Consider the following 16,898-nt stretch of genomic DNA (forward strand, 5'->3'; position numbering starts at 1 on the left):
GAGGTTATCAAACACATGAAAGGGAACAGCATAAGCTTAATGAAATTCCAGAGTAAACAGGCAATAGATGTAACTCCGGGGACAGAACCTCAGTCATCAGAGGCAAGCTGACGTAGGTGGGCAGAGAGCAGCGTGCCCTCCGCACCGCCAACTGAACGGGCCCGGGCAGCGCGGGAACTCGGTGGCTCGGTCAGCAGGAACTCAGACAAGGAACCGCGCGCACGTCTTCGACGAGGGTCTTGCACGAGGGCCGGGTGAGGTCTGGCCTTTCATTCCTTCCCTAGCTCTTGGGCGTCGTGTCCTCTCCAAGCCTGAACCTTTCCGAGCCCCAAACCTGATGTTTTTGGGCTCTCCCGTGTTTGTTTGATAGCGATCACCCTGATTTTATTTTTGATTGGGTCTTTTTCACGAACGGAGAAGGGCTGATTACTACGCAGCGCGCGGTTTGGTGCTTTGCACGCGTTATATCACGTGCTTATCGCTCCCGCTTAGCACGCGGAGGAACCCGTCGCCGTGGCGACGCTCATTTCCCCAAGGAGCTCCCGTGCCCGGCCCGCCACAGCCCGGGGACACCCGCGCCCCAGGCAACGAGCCCGGGGGCCGGCAGGGACCGATCCTCAATTCCGCTCCCCTTCCGCTCTCGCAGAGGCGGGATGACGACACCGCGCGCCCACGTGATGCGAGCGCCTGCCACTCCCTGGCCGTTGCCCAGCAACACCACCAGGTGGGCTTTGTTCTGAGTACGGATGGCCCGGGCATTCCCGCACCCCGCCCCCCCGCCATGTCCTTTACTTCCTCTACCTTTAAAAGTAATAACAATCAAAACCGCGGCACTGAAGCACCCCTGAGATACGCGACCGCAAAAGGGATGCACAACACCTCCGCCCGCGGACTCCCACGCCCTCCCCAACCCAGGATGCCCTCCCCTTCCCAGTGCGCCGTGCGCCTCTACGTCACTGCCTCGCGCCCCGCCGCTGCGGGCGCGGGGCTTCCGGCCGCGAGGACGTGTGGGCGGGGGCGGGTGGCGTCAGGGGGCGCGCGCCGGAAGCTGGCGGGAGCCGGGCGGAAGTGGCTGGGCGGAGCGCGGGGCGATGGGGGGCGGCGGCGGCGGCCGGCGATGAGCGGCGGGAGCGCGTGAGCTGCCGGCGGGCGAGGCTGGGGGCCCGGGAGAGCGAGCCGCAGGGCGGAGGGCGGGCGCGAGCGCGGCGGGCGGCGGCGGCGGCCGAGGCGCGGCGGCGGCGGCGGCGGCGGCCGAGAAGATGGCGGACGGCGACAGCGGCAGCGAACGCGGCGGCGGCGGCGGGCCCGGCGGCTTCCAGCCTGCGGCCCGCGGCGGCGAGCAGGAGACCCAGGAGCTGGCCTCAAAGCGGCTGGACATCCAGAACAAGCGCTTCTACTTGGACGTGAAGCAGAACGCCAAGGGCCGCTTCCTCAAGATCGCCGAGGTGGGCGCGGGAGGCTCCAAGAGCCGCCTCACGCTGTCTATGGCGGTGGCCGCCGAGTTCCGCGACTACCTGGGCGACTTCATCGAGCACTACGCGCAGCTGGGTCCCAGCAGCCCCGAGCAGGTGGCGGCGGCGGCGGCGGGCGCCGAGGAGGGCGGCGGACCGCGGCGCGCGCTCAAGAGCGAGTTCCTGGTGCGCGAGAACCGCAAGTACTACCTGGACCTCAAGGAGAACCAGCGCGGCCGCTTCCTGCGCATCCGCCAGACGGTCAACCGCGGCGGCGGCGGCCCCGGGCCTGGCGGCCTGCAGAGCGGCCAGACCATCGCGCTGCCCGCGCAGGGCCTCATCGAGTTCCGGGACGCGCTGGCCAAGCTCATCGACGACTACGGCGGCGACGACGACGAGCTGGCGGGCGGCGCGGGCGGCGGCGCGGGGGGTCCGGGCGGCGGCCTGTACGGCGAGCTCCCGGAGGGCACCTCCATCACGGTGGACTCCAAGCGCTTCTTCTTCGACGTGGGCTGCAACAAGTACGGCGTGTTCCTGCGTGTGAGCGAGGTGAAGCCGTCCTACCGCAACGCCATCACCGTCCCCTTCAAGGCTTGGGGCAAGTTCGGGGGCGCCTTTTGCCGGTATGCGGACGAGATGAAGGAGATCCAGGAGCGGCAGCGGGACAAGCTGTACGAGCGACGCGGCGGGGACGAGTCCGAGGGCGAGGAGGTGGACGAGGACTGACGCGAAGCGGGCTTCCTCCCCGATGGGCCCCCCCGCCCCACCACCGTCCCCTTGGCCGGAGAGCCCCTTTCCCGCTCATCCCCAGGGAGCCAGTGGAGGCGGAGCCAGGGGGGGGCCCCATCGGGAGAACACACAATGAAAAATAATACAGTTAATTAAGAGAAATAACCACAAAAGAACAGTCGCGAACAATTAAAAGCGGCAAAGTTCCAAGGAGCTGACAGCAATCTGCAAAAAGAGGACAACCTGAGCAAAATCGTTTCGGCTTCTGTTGTTTCCAGCTGAGGTTTCTGAACTCGCCAGGGTAGCCCTGGCGGGGTCAGAGCTTCACGTGCCCAGGCCGTTGATGACAGCTGAATTGGTGTCACGCCTGGGTGTCCTGGCCTGACCATCTCTCCAGACCTCACTGTCATGGTGTCAATCCCTTCACATTCACTGAAATCAGCATATTGGATCTGGGTCTTCATGGAATTCTTGAGAAGGGAGAGGCCTTTATCCGATTCTGAGAGTACAGGTTTCACGCAAAGGAACGCGGCTCCAAATAATCATGGACAGGGCAAAAGAGCAAATCAGGAAGCCACCAGGGAATGTAGAAACCCGTTGGGTTCTGTCTAAAATGGCTTTGCGTGGAACCTGGACCAGTGGCTGTCTCTTTGCGGAATTGTTTTTCTGGATGCAGATGGAGTCAGACGTCAGTCCTTCAACTAGAATCTGTTACTAAAGGATTTTAAAAGTTGGCAGAATTTCTCCAAAGATCAGAGCAGTTTTACACTGGGGATTGCTGAGGCAGACGCAGGAAGAAATCTGGCATCAAGCACAAGGAGGACGGAGTGGATGGGCTGCCGCTCACTTTAGTCCACTCCAGGTCTGCAGACACCGAGGTCCTTACCCAGAGATGGTTTAGGGGTGAATGAGAGCCAGGTGCCCATGGCTGCACCGTGCGAGGCCAGCGAATTATGGCGACTTCGGCTGTTTGGGCCACTGGTTGGCTGGATTTTAAACCATAAAACTTGAAGATCCCTGCAAAAGAAACCGTGTGGCCACGAGCCTGAGCTTTAATGGAATGTACGTCCTCCCGGGAAAGTTGGGGATAACCAAAACTGAAGTCTTCATCTACCTTCAGTTGAATCTGTGGATTTGCTCAAACACTAAAGATCCTCAGGTCCAGAATTCCAGCATCATCTATTCTTTTAAAGTAGATTTGTAAGAACTTGATCCATTGTTTCAGTACCTCACAGTCGAAGTTGGCAAATGATGGATGAGTGATTCGAGCCGTGTGCCCTTCGGAAGCTGAAATCCATCTGCATGGGGATGAAGAACGTGAAAACGCTATGTCCTGGAAGCGTTTTTATACCATCTTGAAATTTCCACAAACTGGCGCTTGGCCAGTTGACCCAGCTGTTTTCCAAGAATAAAAGTTGGGGTTTTCAAGGATCGCCTCTTCTATATTTTAAATGGATTTTCAGTAAAAATGATTTTTACTAATCAAGTTAATCCCACCCCATCAAAAGGTATTCCTAGAAGTGTCACAGACCTAGGTGACTTTGAATTGAACGGGAGCTAACGTTCTTTCCAAAGTTTGTAGGTCTTCCTGTGCGACACCTTCTCAACCGGGAGGCAGGTAACCCCCACCTCCATGATCTTAGTATTTTTTTTTTTAACTGCATGCCTGCCCTTTATTTGAGCTGCCTTTTAATTTATTGCGTACCCTTTTTATTATCTTATTTTGGTATTATTCAATCTATACAATCTTTTTGTATTTATTGGGAAATAAGTGATCTACAGAAAGGTCGTTTTCACGCATTGTGGCCGAGAGGGAGAGCAAGAACTGTACATAAAATTAGGCTTTTTTAAAAATTAGACTGATTCAGAATACTGTCGATCTTAGATTTTTTTTTTTTAAAGTGGAAGAGCCACAAACAATGGTGCCCTTTTCAGACTATTTCTCTACTCTCATCATCCACAGTAGACTTTTTAAACAGATTTTTTTTAAAGCTTTTCCTTTTTTTAAAAAAAACTTTCTCCGTTGCAAAGAATGTTTCCTAAATTGTATGGGAGCAATAGTATTTTTGATGTTTTAATGACATCCGTATACTTGTACTGTATTTTGTACTACAAGGCAGCTGTTTTCAATAATGTCCTGCTGTATTTACCTATGTGTTTTGAGTGTTTATTTCTTTGCTGCGGAGAACAAATCCCTGCATAGTTTTGGTAAGGGCGCCGAGAAGCTGGCATGAGGTTTGCAGAAACTGTTTTGGTTTCAGACTTCAAGGCAGCGATGGAAAGTAAGGTTGCAGCTCTCAGTTCATTGCTGTGACTTTTTCCTTTTCAAACCATGTACGATTCCCATGCAGACCGACGCGTCTGCTCGCTTCCGCGAGGGTTCCCGTCGCCCAGCTGCAGTGAGCCAGTTCAGTTCTGCAAGGGTGCAGCGCCTCTCCTTTCTAAGGGGCGGGTTGTCTTTTCTTTTCGTTCGGCTGAATTGCAGTCCTAGCCTTGCCTTTCTATTCTGTAGAAACGACAGGGTCTTCGCAGTCCTTCACCAGTGGCTACTAAGCTATAATTAGCTGAATAGAAAGAATGTGGAAGTGGTCTGAGGCATATAGACTATATGCCAGGAGCACTACCATATACGGCATCAGCTTTGGTTACCAGAGAAATTTTCTTAGTCATTAGACCATGTAACAGTAATATATCATATGTAAATCTTTAGATATCAATTTGAGAATCCTCCAAAAACAGGAGCAAAGAATGCATAAGCTATGTGTTGGAAAAAGTAATTTATATTAAAATTTTGACCTGCCTATGTAAGATTAAGTGGTAAACGTCATAGTGGTGGGTTTTTAAGTCTTAGCCGATCTCAGAGGTTGGTTCCTCCTGCGGGGGTGGCTCGGGGCCTCCCTCCTCCCTGCAGGAAGGTTACAGGAGGGCGTTGATTAGCTGTGGCGTTTCACCGACCCTCATTCCGCTCACTGATCTGGGGCAGTAGAAAGCCGAGAAGCACGGAGGCCATTCCTTTGATGTGCGGTGGGTCCGAAAAGGCCGTGTTTTGGAACTCGTTCATAAACCGTGCTCATTAAGGAAAATCTTGGTTGATTCTGGCCACCACATGGCCTTACAGATGGGGAGACACCCACTTTTTTTTATCTTGTGTTTCGTCGTCTCCTACGAACAGTGATTTTTAGGGCTCATTCTTTTTAACTTTGGCAAACATCCCAGCAAATCACATGTTCCAAATAGTCCTGTTTCTGAGAAGCAGGGAACTAAAATCCCCTTTCAGACAATTGCTAAATCGTTTCTCAAACTACTGCCGTTAGAAACGCGAGAAGTCAAATTTTAGGCACAGGATCAAGAGAGCAAAAGTCTATGACGAGATCCTACGACTCCCTTTTGGTTTCTATCGTCCCTGCTGTCATTTCAAGCAGGACGGCCATCCTCGGCAGCACAGAAAGGCACCCGTGCATGCACTCTGCCCAGGGCGCAATGTCCATCGGCACAGCACCCCAGATCCAAGTGGAAACCAAACGGAAAACCCAGACACCCTATGTTGCTGCGGGAGGCATGTAGATGGTATAAGGGACTGTGGCCGCGGCGCACACGCGGCCACCTGTCAAGTCACTTTCCATAACTTTACTGCAAAACGATGGAGAAGCTTCGGGTGCGGGCAGCCTGTCGCCTCCCGCCGCCTCTGTTCCCTCCGTCGTTCTGCGGTAGACGCAGGTCTTTTAAGAGACGCGAGCTTCAGTTTTCTCAAAACAAAACAATTCTCCTGTCTTATCCGAAAATGCAGGGTTGTGGGCAAAAGAGGCTGGTTATAATAATGCCCTCATATTGAGTGGTGTGAAAACGGCTGCACACTGCAGGCACCGTGGTTGCCGAGGACACTTTGTTACGCGTGACCTTGACTGGCTCTACTGGAGGGTAGTGACCCACGCAAGGTGTGGCAAGGTAACCAATCGTTGGCGTCTGCCTTGCTGTGAGGTGGATGAGCTGGAGGAGAAGCTTGAGTGTGTAAGCCGTGCACATGAGTATTCTTCACTGTAAATTGTGTTTTCATTTTTAACCCAGTTGACGGTACTTTGTCCAATGTACAACTGATCTCTCAGTAGATATTCATTTGCAAATAGCGTGGCCTTGATCAGTGAGAGGGAAGGGGAGAAGTGACTCTGCGTGCGGGCAGGTAGTCCCTTTACCAGGGGGCCGCCTGCAACACGCTTAGTGGCGAATGCGCTTGCGGTTCGTCTCCTTTCTGACTGGGGAAAGTTCATGGTTTTGACCCTGGAGGTATGAATTCAATTGAGTTGTCTTCTATTTTTAGGAAGTATCAGAATTGCGCTGATAAGTAACAAAGTTGACTGCTTTGGTGTCCAATCTCAGGTTTTAGAATATATATAGTGGTGTGAAAACCCCACTGTTAACTCTTAAAGCAATTTTAATTTAATACACCCTAAGAGTCCCACGCACGAGGCCTGCTCAGAGAGTAAGACCTCACCCGTTTCGCTCCTGTTCCACTTTGTACTTCACTTGAGAAAGTGTCGATGATTTACATTGTATATTTCCATTGGAACCCCGACATATTTCTCAAAGCTAAAGCACTTTTTGATAATGAGATACATGGGATCTTTGTGTGATGTGGGTCACAGTTTCTCAGGCTCCCTTAGATAATCTGCTTATGAATATTGTTCTGTGTAAGAAGAGTGAAAATCTTAGCTGATGTTAGAAAGTTTGTATTCTTGATCCAGAATGCGTTTTGCTAGCTTCCAATGCGCGGGAGAGTAGACAATGCTGCGTTCACGAGGTAATACGTTACTTTCCCTTAAGCCTTAAGGTAACTTTTTGTTTTTTTTCCTGTCAACAACAGCACTGAAGTTCTAGTAAGTGAATGAGATGATCAGTTTCCAGGGTTGCTTTTAGAGTACTGTAAATCAGCTAGCTGTCTTCCTAAACAGTTACCATCCCCCTTCAGTAAACTGGATGGTGGGCGTGTGGGTGGGCTGGGGAGATCGTTTGTAGAAAAAAGAAAAGAAAAAAAGAACCACGTTTACCTTAAGAAAAATACAGACACAAAGTTAAAACCGTGCATGTCAGGGCCCTGTGTGAAATTCCAGACATACGTCATGTCCCCGGTTGTTAATCCAGAAAAGCAAACTCCTTGATTTTCAAGTCTGTGCCCATAAGTTTCCAGAATTCAAGCTCGGGAACGGGGAACAGTGGGCTCCCTTCCTGTATCTCCGTTCACTCAAGTCACTGTTCCCAGCTCTTGGGCTTAAAACGTTTTCATTACTGTTATTTTGCTAACTGTGGTCCAGTTGTCAGTATGGAAATTGGACTTGGGGAAAACGAAAAAAACAATCCACTTGTACCATGAAGACTTACTGCTCTGGAGGTTTCCAGTTAACACCCGTTTCCCTGATCCAAGTAAGACTTTTATGAATGTATTCTGTATTTCCTGATGAAACAGGGAATATGCCATCGGTGTGATCACCCTTGCTCACCCCCCATCTCTTAGGTTTCATTTGAAAATCTGCCTCCTCCTTCCTCGGATTAGACATTCCGACTGGGACTGGGAAAGCTGGGTTCAGACGGCAGCAGACACCATATTGGTAGTTTCACCGCTCGGTGGGGCTTCTGATAACAGGAGGGCAGAGCTTTATTTGAAGCAAAAAAAAAAAAAAATTTTTTTCTCCCCACCCCCCCACCCCCCCCCCCCCGCCCCGAGGTGATTCTGACAAATGGTTTTTTGAAAGGGTCTGACTGTACTTGTGATTAGCATGAAGGTTTGAGTCTAGGAGCAGATGTCATTCCCTACATGTAACGTGTCCGCTGACGTGGATGAGGGGGAGGGTTGGTTCTGTGTTTAGGGGTGATGAATTGTGGGGCCACCGTATCCCGAGAGAGTGGTAGATCTATCCGTGCTCCTTGTGCACGAGCATACTGTAGGCGACACGAGCCTGTCTCTTTTTTTTCCTGCCTTCAGTAACTTCAACAGCTAACTCAAGAAAAGTGAGTTAGACTAGACCTCGTTTCCTATAGGCAGCTGTCCATCCCCAGCCTCACACTGTGCTGTAACATCAGGCGAGGTCAAAAGAACTCTGTTTGGAAACAGAATGGCAAGTAGTGTACATAACAGCCGCAGGGAGGGTCCCAAGATAATTGAAAAAGAGGACTGTATCACTAAGCACACTTGTGTTGTAGGGATTGGTTACAATTTCATTGTAAACAGCTCAGATGTGGGGCACGCACCCTTTCCTCCCAGCCCACGTGTCTTCACATCCCAAAACTCTGGATTTCTAGAAATTAATAGGTGCAGCAAAAGTCCAAAAACTGAAGTTGAGTCAGTACAGAGCTTACTTGTAGAGTCTGTATTTTACACGTTGTGGTCGCAGGTGAGTCTATTTGGTTGTTTTTCAGTGATTATCAATATTTGAGTAATAACTAAGAATATCGGTGCATTTGAACAGTTAGTGGGGGATTTACTCTTCCTTTTGCTCCTTCATGCAAGTGTTTTTCTAGGATCACTTCTAGAAGTCCATTTGTCTTCTGATAGGTCTCCAGGTAACACACTGTCCGTTCTGTAGGCACCTTCACTGCCAGTCATGATCACCAGGGGCTTCCTTAGACCCGAGTCTCCACTCCAAAGTTGGGACTGATGTCCTACCGGTAGAGAATCTGCAGAAGTTGTTGAAATGAGTTAAAACCAAATCTTGACAGCAAGAGACGGAGCTTCCCTGATCTAGACAGACATCTAGGTATTTTATTGGGATGGCTCCGGTCTCTGTGTAAATACCCACATGCTTGTGCGTTGTGCATCAAGTGTGTGTTCCTGTGTATGGATTTGTAGAACTGATTTCTGCTTCAAGAGAAGCCGCACCTTTAATTTTATAAGGTCCCCTCCACCTGTAACCCTATAAATATTTGTAAATAGAACACTAAAATCTGTAGCGTTAGGATCAGTTTGGGAATATCTGCTGAGAGACCAAAAAGTTCATTTTTTTAAGTACCTTGGTTAAAGAGTAAAGATTATTCCTCTTATTTTTCAAAAGAAGAATGCACTTTAACAAACAGCTGCACGGGCGATTCTGACAAACCCGTGGAGCACAGTGCGGTTCAGAAATCACACTTCCTGGAAACCGTTCAAAAGCAGAGTGTAGACGGGCTGCTGAGCTCACTGCCTGGAGACCGGTGACTCCGGTGCCAGTCGGTCTCCAGACAAGCAGGGCTGTTACAAAGGCGCAGCGAGAGCACAGCCAGAAGCTTCCGGCAGGCCTGTGACAGGCGGGTCCGTATTTACCACTAACTAGCAAAACTGACAGAAAAGCAGAGAGAAAAAAAAGTGTAAGAATCCTTACTGCTGGTGTGCACTCCTTACAATAGCGGATTTTGCAAATGGAGTTTTACAGTCTATATTTAAAAATTGTATGTTTGTAACAAATAAAGTATGCAGAAAAGTGAATGACAGTCTTGTGCTGGTGTCTGATTTAAGGAATCAGGTGGGGAGCGGGAGGGAAAGACCACTGACCGTCCTTGGTCTCATAAGTGGGTCTGGAACCGGGCGCGTTGCCACCCGAAATGACCTAAAAGCCAGTGCAGCTTGCATCCGGGAGGCGCTGGGGAGGCCCGAGCCCCTGGGTTGGCGGCGGGGCCCCCTCCTCGGTCAGCAGTCTGTGGCAAGCCAAGGCTGCAGATTAGTTTCCGCTTTGGTTCATATTCCAGACAGGCTACTACTTGCTTCCCCACCAGATTCCCAGTCCACCGGCTGCTGGGCCCTGTCCCTTCCAGTGGTGGCCAGCAGCCGCTCCCAGGTGTACCTCACTGTCCATCGTAGCTGAAGTTAGGGGGGGCGGGGAGCAGCCTTACCCCACCTTAAAGGAAAAAGACCAATGCTCAGTCCCTAGATCCCAGTCATGCTTCCTAAACCTTTGGTCTGAGGAAGCCCCTGTACACTTACCAGAGGCGCCCCCAGGAGCTTTTATCTGAGAGGCCTGGGTCAGCTGATACCCATCGTATTAGAAGTTGGATTCTCGTCCAGACAAAAGTAAAAGTACACATCCCACCGGCTGCCAGCAGCGGCGCCTCGAGAAAAGGCCAGCGGGTGACAAGGTGAGGCGGGTGAGCACCAGTGTGGCAGGGAAGTGGTCTTGACCCTGATGGCCGTCTTGTTGGATGTGAGGGATGGGGTCAAGGGACTAGCAGGGCGTGTCATCCCCTGGCGCCCCGGGGTTCATCCGGATGAGTTAGAGGCCCCGCCACGAGATGGCCCCTGCACCCACCCACACAGTGTCCCTGGGACTTGAGTCCCTGGCCGTGCCCCGCGAGCCACAGAACCGCTGGGGGAGGAGAGCACTGATGCCCAGGCACCACCTGGGACCCCTGCATCAGAGTCTCGGGGACACGCACATGGTGTTCTGTGAGCTTTGCTCTACCTCTGTAAGTGTCCCAAGGGCCCCTCCTGTGTCGGGGATGGGAAGCAGTGGCCTGCGGGATCGCGGGGCACAGAGAGAAGGTGGGTGAAGGGCCGGGAATGTCCGCTGCAGGAAAACAAAAGACACCCAGGATGGCGGAGGAGGTCCCAGACTGGCTTTACCCTGTGACCCTGTGCCTCGACTGCCCGCAGCTCCACCCACACCCGCTCGCAGCGTCCGCAGCCCTTCCCGGGGAGGCCGGGTCCCCCGCCTTTGCCCAGGGTCCCGGGCCACTTCCCAGGAGCTGCCGCAGGTGCAAGGCCGCACACTGACCCCTCGGGGGCGCCTCCGCGGGCGCGCAGGTGCCGCCGCCGCCCCGCGAGCTGCTTTTCGGGAACCCTGAGCTGGCTTCTGTCCCTGCCTGTGTCACACACTAACAGTGTGGCCCTGGGCAAGTATCGGACACAAACTCGAGGCCCCGCGACAGTCTGGTGTCCAGAGAAGCCCCCTGGCGGCCGCAGCCGGAATCTGCTGCGAGCAGATCTGTAGCGAGCCCCACGCGCTAAGCTAGCGCACCGGCTGCGGAGCACAAGGTCCGCGGCCCCCCTCCGGACCGGCAGCCAGAAGACTGGGGGGCTTCGGGAGACGTGGGGGAGCCAAGTCCCGCGCCCCGCTCTCCGGAGGCCAGGCCGCGAGGCCGCGCGGGGGCGCAGGAGCACCTCCCTCCTCGGGGACCAACCGCTCTACCTCAGATCCCCAGGCGCCTGTCCCCAGAGCCCAGCGGGGGCGGCAGAGGCGGGAAGCCGCTGGGAACCCACTCCGCCCGTCCTCCCGCGCCGCTCTTCGCGTCCTGGGTTCCGGGAGAGCGCGAGGGCACCTGCTCCGGGCCTCCGGCAGGTGGACCGGGTGCCGAGGCTCCTCGCCCGCGCTTCCCTCTTCGGAGGCGATGGAGGGGCGCCCCTGGGGGCCGAGCGCCCGTCTCCGCAGCTAGGAACCAGACATCAGCCAAAGCAGCCTTCACTCCTCGCAGGGGGCCGTATTCCCCACGCAGGAGGAAAGTTCGCGTAGACCTCGCCGGTGATCGGTGTACACCTCAGTGGGCCCAGGTACGGCCTCTAGGCTAGTCCGCGGCGGGAATGAGTCCACATCTACACCGGTTCTCTTCGCTGCTGCCCCACTCCCATGCCAGGAGCCCGCGCGTGCTCCACTGAGCCTTCCAGAACTTCGTAGGGCTCCTGCAGAAAGGCAGGCGGAGGTAGAAGGGCCAGGTCACACTCACCAATGCCTTCAGGGTATGGTATCTCAGAACAAAATTAAAATATTTCCCTAAAGTTAAAAAGAGAAAGGTGCCGATTTGGTTCATTTGTATCAGTGGCCAAGAAATAAAATGCTGTGGTCTTGCATCAGGCTGAGCCCCACTCAACCGGGAGCAGCCGCAGCACCCTGTGTGAAAATCGGGTTTCCCTGGTGGGGACACAAATGGGCCCAGAGTCACACTGCAGGAGTGGACTGGGGCCAGACAGGTACTTCCTACCAGCCCAGTGAGACGAGCTAGTGGACTTGAAAATAGCCCGTTTATGCTATTTTATGGTTTTGGATCCTAGGTGTCAAACTAAGAAATAGCCAAGTTAAGTAAGAAAGGGCAGTGGTCTGTTACTTGGGTGTCCATCAGGATTCCCGGGGCTGCTCCACAAGCCAGAAGCTGGGGAGGATGGACTGAAGTTGTAGGAGAGGGCTTGGCCCCCACGGGGGCCTTTTCCCAGCTTCCCTACCTTCCTACTCCCCAGACTGCCAGGAAGCCCCCTGGACGGTCCCACCCTCAAAATTGCCCTGCCATTTGCCCATTTACTAAGCGCCTCTTCATCTGTGGGCATCTTTTTAGTGGTTATAACCTCTACACTTTCTTACACTTTGTTTTATTATAAACATTAATTCATACTCTGTTTGACACATGTGAACAGTGGAGAATCACTGTAAAGAAACAGAAATGAAATGTTCTTTCTCCAAACCCACTTCTTAAAGGTCACTACTGTTAAAGAATATAGTACGTTTTGAAAAAACTTGATAATTTAAAAACTTTTTTGAAGTTTATTTATTTTGAGAGAGAGAAAGAGAGAGAGGGAGAGAAAGCACAGGCAAGCAGGGGAGGGGCAGAGAGCAAGGGAGAGAATCCCAAGCAGGCTTTGCGCTGTCAGCACAGAGCCCAATGTGGGGCTCCAACTCCTGAGCCGTGAGATCATGACCTGAGTTGACGTTGGACGCTCAACTGAGCCTCCCAGGCGCCCTAATTTTTTTTTAAATCTCAGCAGTTAAGTGCCTACCACATTTATGTATATATTGAAAAAAGTGTTCAATGATAAAAAAAAATCCATGTTAGGTATGTGGAATTTGAGATACAAAACAGATGAACATAGGGGAAGGGAAGGAAAAATAAGATAAAAACAGGGAGACAAACAGTAAGAGACTCTTAAATACAGAGAACTGTTGCTGGGGGGAGGTGGGGGGGATAGGCTAGATGGGTGAGGTGCACCTGTTGGGATGAGCACTGGGTGTTGTAAGTGATGAATCACTGCATTCTATTCCTGCAATCGTTATTACACTACATATCAACTAACTGGGATTTAAATTAACACGTTATTATTACGTTGTGCCACCAAGCCAACAGCCCCCATGCAGAAATGGAATTGAAAACTAATGTTTCATTACTTTAGGCTTGATTCAGACTCAGGCAAATGCATCCTCCCTGGTGGTAAAACAAAACCTTTTGAGCCTCTGAGGTTGAAAGAAAAGTATCTCTATTTCGTGAACTCTGATAAATGGAGAGATTGCTGCATTTCTGATCCATTTCATATTTCCTTTCAGGCAAACAACTTGCCTTTCCAAGTAAGTCATTAAATGAAGGAATGCTCACCCTGGGGGATCTAGTTGCCCTTCGATTTTGATTTCGTGTTATGAGACTCTTGTTCAGTTTAGGAACATGAAAAATTTTTTGTTGTTGTTGTTTTGTTTTTGTGTTTGTGTTTGTGTTTGATTCTGTGACATACAGTGTTTCCCCGACCGTAACAACAGGAAGCAAAGGTAGTTGCTTCCTACCTTTAAACTTTGGCTTGGAGCTCAGAGCGAGCCTTGATGAATATATACATTGTGTCCCTAGAATACACACACAGTTCAGAATACAAAGGCAGGCTCCCCACCCTCAAGAATAAATAATGCAAGAAGAACGCACGTTAGGTTCTCAGGAAGACAGGAAGACAGGCAGACGGCAGTCCTCCAAGGCCAGGAGAGCTGCTGTCAGCAATGTGGAATGTTCTAGTGCGGCAGCTGCTATTCCCTGGCTATGAAAACCCAGCTGGGGATATCACTCAGGCTAGTGACTCATCAGGGCAGGAGGGGTCTCATTTGTCTCCCCAGCTGACACCACACCTTTTGGGGGTGGGAGTGCTACAAACTTGCTTTGGATGTACGTGCTTCACTCTGCCAAACCCTCTGGCAGCTCAGGTGTTCTCTTGTGGATGGGACCCAGGATGAAACAAGTCTGTGGGGAACTCACTGCTGTTTCTGCACTGCACCTGCCAGTGAGCCTTTGGAGGCTACACTTGGCGGGAGCCAGCTCTTGCTTCCCCTAAAAGCTGTTCTCACCCACCCGCCAAGGGCCAGGGCCTGACATCGAATCGAGGGCGCATTCTAGAGCAGGGCTGTGGGCACGGTCATTCTTACAGTCATTAAGCCCACAGTGGACCTTGCCAAGCACCCGCCAAGGCCACACCCCAGACCTTCCCAGGAGAATTTGGCTGTCCTTTCCAAGAGTGGCCAAAAGATTTCTTTATAATATTTTGGAGAGTATCTCCATGTTAAAGTGAATTTAAGATTCAACACAGGGGTAAAACTCCTGGAATCTGTGTAGTAATCATGTAATCATGAAGGCTTTCTACTCGAGAGGCTAAAACACGGTCACTTCCCTGACAACATTGGGGAAATGGATGTCTGGTATAGGAGGACCCTGTCCATGTAAATGTATTGTTGACTCAAAAAATTACAATTTTGCGAAGAAGAGCCATTGTGTGGAGTCAGGTGTCCCAGGAAACAGACTTGGACGTGGGGATTTGCCTTCATGGGGTTCACTGTGGGTGGCTCCTGGTGACATTACTACGAGAAAATGAAGAAAGCAGCATTAAATAGAATGGCGATGTTGAACAGCAATGCAGTTCAAGCGGGTCGGTGTCAATCACACAGCAGACTCTGAAATGGAAAGGCTCTTCAGAGTCCAGTCAGAGTAAGGCAAAAGAGCCGGGCACCATTACCCCACACCCACTGGTGGCTGGTGACTGGCTGCCCCCGCAGCACTGATCCCTGGGCCATGCTGTTCCCTCTGGCCAAGCACAATTCCCTAGAAGACTGCTGAGCAGCGACCAGTTAACACTCAGCTGCTGATGCAAAGGTGCCTCTGTGACTATGTGTGAAGCTTATTCTCAAATTGTAGGGCACACAGATCCCCTGGGGGGCCTGATGGGCCCACACACAGTTTCCCACTCAGTGAGTGTGGGTTGGGCATCAGAACCTGCACTTGCAACAATTCCAGGTGCCCCAATGCTGCTGTGTAGGGACCACACTTTGAGAACCATGTACTGTTACCTGACCAGGTTAAATCCTGCAGGTTGAATAACCCGACATGTGTGGTAGTTTATCACTTGTAGATGCTAATTCCTACGGTTCCCTGGTTAGGCTGGTCTTTGTGAGCCCATGCCACCCACTCTGCAGCCCTGGTTCACTGGAAACCAGACTTGATTCGCTGACACACGTCCTTTATAAAATTGGTAATAGGCAGGTTTTCTTTTTATAAATACGGGAAAGTTCCCACCCGATTTTCTTCTGTCTGTGGGCCTCAATCTCCATCTAGTTCTCTCGGCTCTAAACAGGATGCAGAGATGGGGAAGCGGATCACTACTGTTTGTGATGAGCGCCAGTGTCTGTCACCCTAACTGCACTGTCCTCCACTCTGAATCAAGGACTTGAGAGCCGAGGGGCGACGGAATGAACTGGCGGTTAAGGAAAGAAGTGACCCAAGTGACCGTGTATTGGACATGACCCCGTTGCTAGGAACAGGACGCTTCCTCCTAAGTTGCTGAGTGAGCGCTCACCCCAACGCTGCGCGGTGGGCACTCTTGCGGGCAGATTTAATGACCACACAGGCGTGGGCATACGCGGTGCCCTGCGCGGACCACGCAGCCAGGGAGCGAGGGCTCGGGGTCAGGCGTCCCCACGGGCCGCACCGCCAGAGCCAGCGCTCGGAGCTGCGCGAGTTTGCGTTCCCCCCCGTTCCCCGGCGTTGTTGGAAGGCCAGGGTCTGCAGGTAAGCGCTGGGGGTGGAGGTGGGGGAACGGCCCAGATCTCAGTTGAGCTCGGAGAGCAAGGGAGTCACCGAGGGCGCAGGGAGAACCGGGGTCTGCAGGTGAGCGCTGGGGGTGGGGCCGGGAGCGCGGGGAGGCGCCCGGGCGCGGCGGGAACCTGCTCTGGAGCCAGACTCGGGGTTGCAGGGTGCCCTCCTCTCCGCCACCCCCGCCCGCACCGGGACCACCGGACTTCACGAGGAAGCCCCCACGGGAATCTGTGGAGTCCCGGCCGGCGGTGCGGGCGCTCCCCCTCCCCTCCGCTCGCCCCACGTCCCTGCCCTGCGCGCACGCACGAACCCCTGGCGGGAGCGCCGGGAAGAGGGCGCCTGCGGCTTCGGAGAGGGCGGCGAGGGGACAAAGGCTGATGCCGGACGCGGGAGAAGGAAAAGACAGGAACATCCCTGCGGGGCCCGTCCTGAGAAGGCCGACCGCTTCCCCCAGTCTCGGCGCTCGGACGCCCCTGAGAGCCACAGGCTCGCGAGAAGGTGCGCACGCAGGCGACGCCCACCGCTACTTCCGCCCAGAACGCAACTCAGAGACTACTCCCCGCAGAGAACGCGCGGGAAAGCGGCCACCACCTCCAGTCACCCCACACATTGGCTAACCCCGCTGTCGTTCCCGGCAACCCGCCTCCCCTGCTCGCGGGCAAGGTTCTCATTGGCTGAGTTCTGCCAGCCGTCCGTCCTCATTGGTCCGCCCCTCCATTCATCCGGCCCGAGCCTTGGAGACAGGCGGAGAGCGGCGCGTGGCCCGCCCCCGCTCGCACGAAGGGCGGTCCTTGTCGGGGCTGGAGGCCCCGCCCCCGTGTGCCGTGTGCAAAAACAAACAGCCGTTAGGGAGGTGGTGCCGGGGGCGGGGCCGGACTAGAAGGGGGTGTGCGATTGGGCGGCCGCCGGGGTTCAAATTAGCAAGGCGAGCGGGGATTGGTC

At 53.2% G+C, this 16,898-nt stretch overlaps 1 protein-coding gene and 1 long non-coding RNA gene across 2 annotated transcripts; one reads left to right on the top strand and one right to left on the bottom strand.

The window, feature by feature from the left end:
• The first annotated feature begins 1,049 nt into the window (after positions 1–1,049).
• PURB (purine rich element binding protein B) lies at positions 1,050–7,529 on the top strand. The gene has a single exon (XM_058725649.1). It carries the CDS (start codon positions 1,260–1,262, stop codon positions 2,175–2,177), a length of 918 nt encoding a protein of 305 aa, XP_058581632.1. The 5' UTR covers positions 1,050–1,259; the 3' UTR covers positions 2,178–7,529.
• A 6,944-nt stretch (positions 7,530–14,473) lies between these two features.
• LOC131509670 (uncharacterized) lies at positions 14,474–16,453 on the bottom strand. Its single transcript, XR_009260642.1, has 2 exons — positions 16,267–16,453; positions 14,474–14,725 (listed from the first exon to the last, which is right to left on the bottom strand). It is a non-coding gene; the product is annotated as an uncharacterized LOC131509670 (long non-coding RNA).
• Between the last annotated feature and the right edge of the window lie 445 nt (positions 16,454–16,898).

This window comes from Neofelis nebulosa, chromosome 4 (assembly GCF_028018385.1).
Source record: "Neofelis nebulosa isolate mNeoNeb1 chromosome 4, mNeoNeb1.pri, whole genome shotgun sequence".
NCBI lineage: Eukaryota > Metazoa > Chordata > Mammalia > Carnivora > Felidae > Neofelis > Neofelis nebulosa.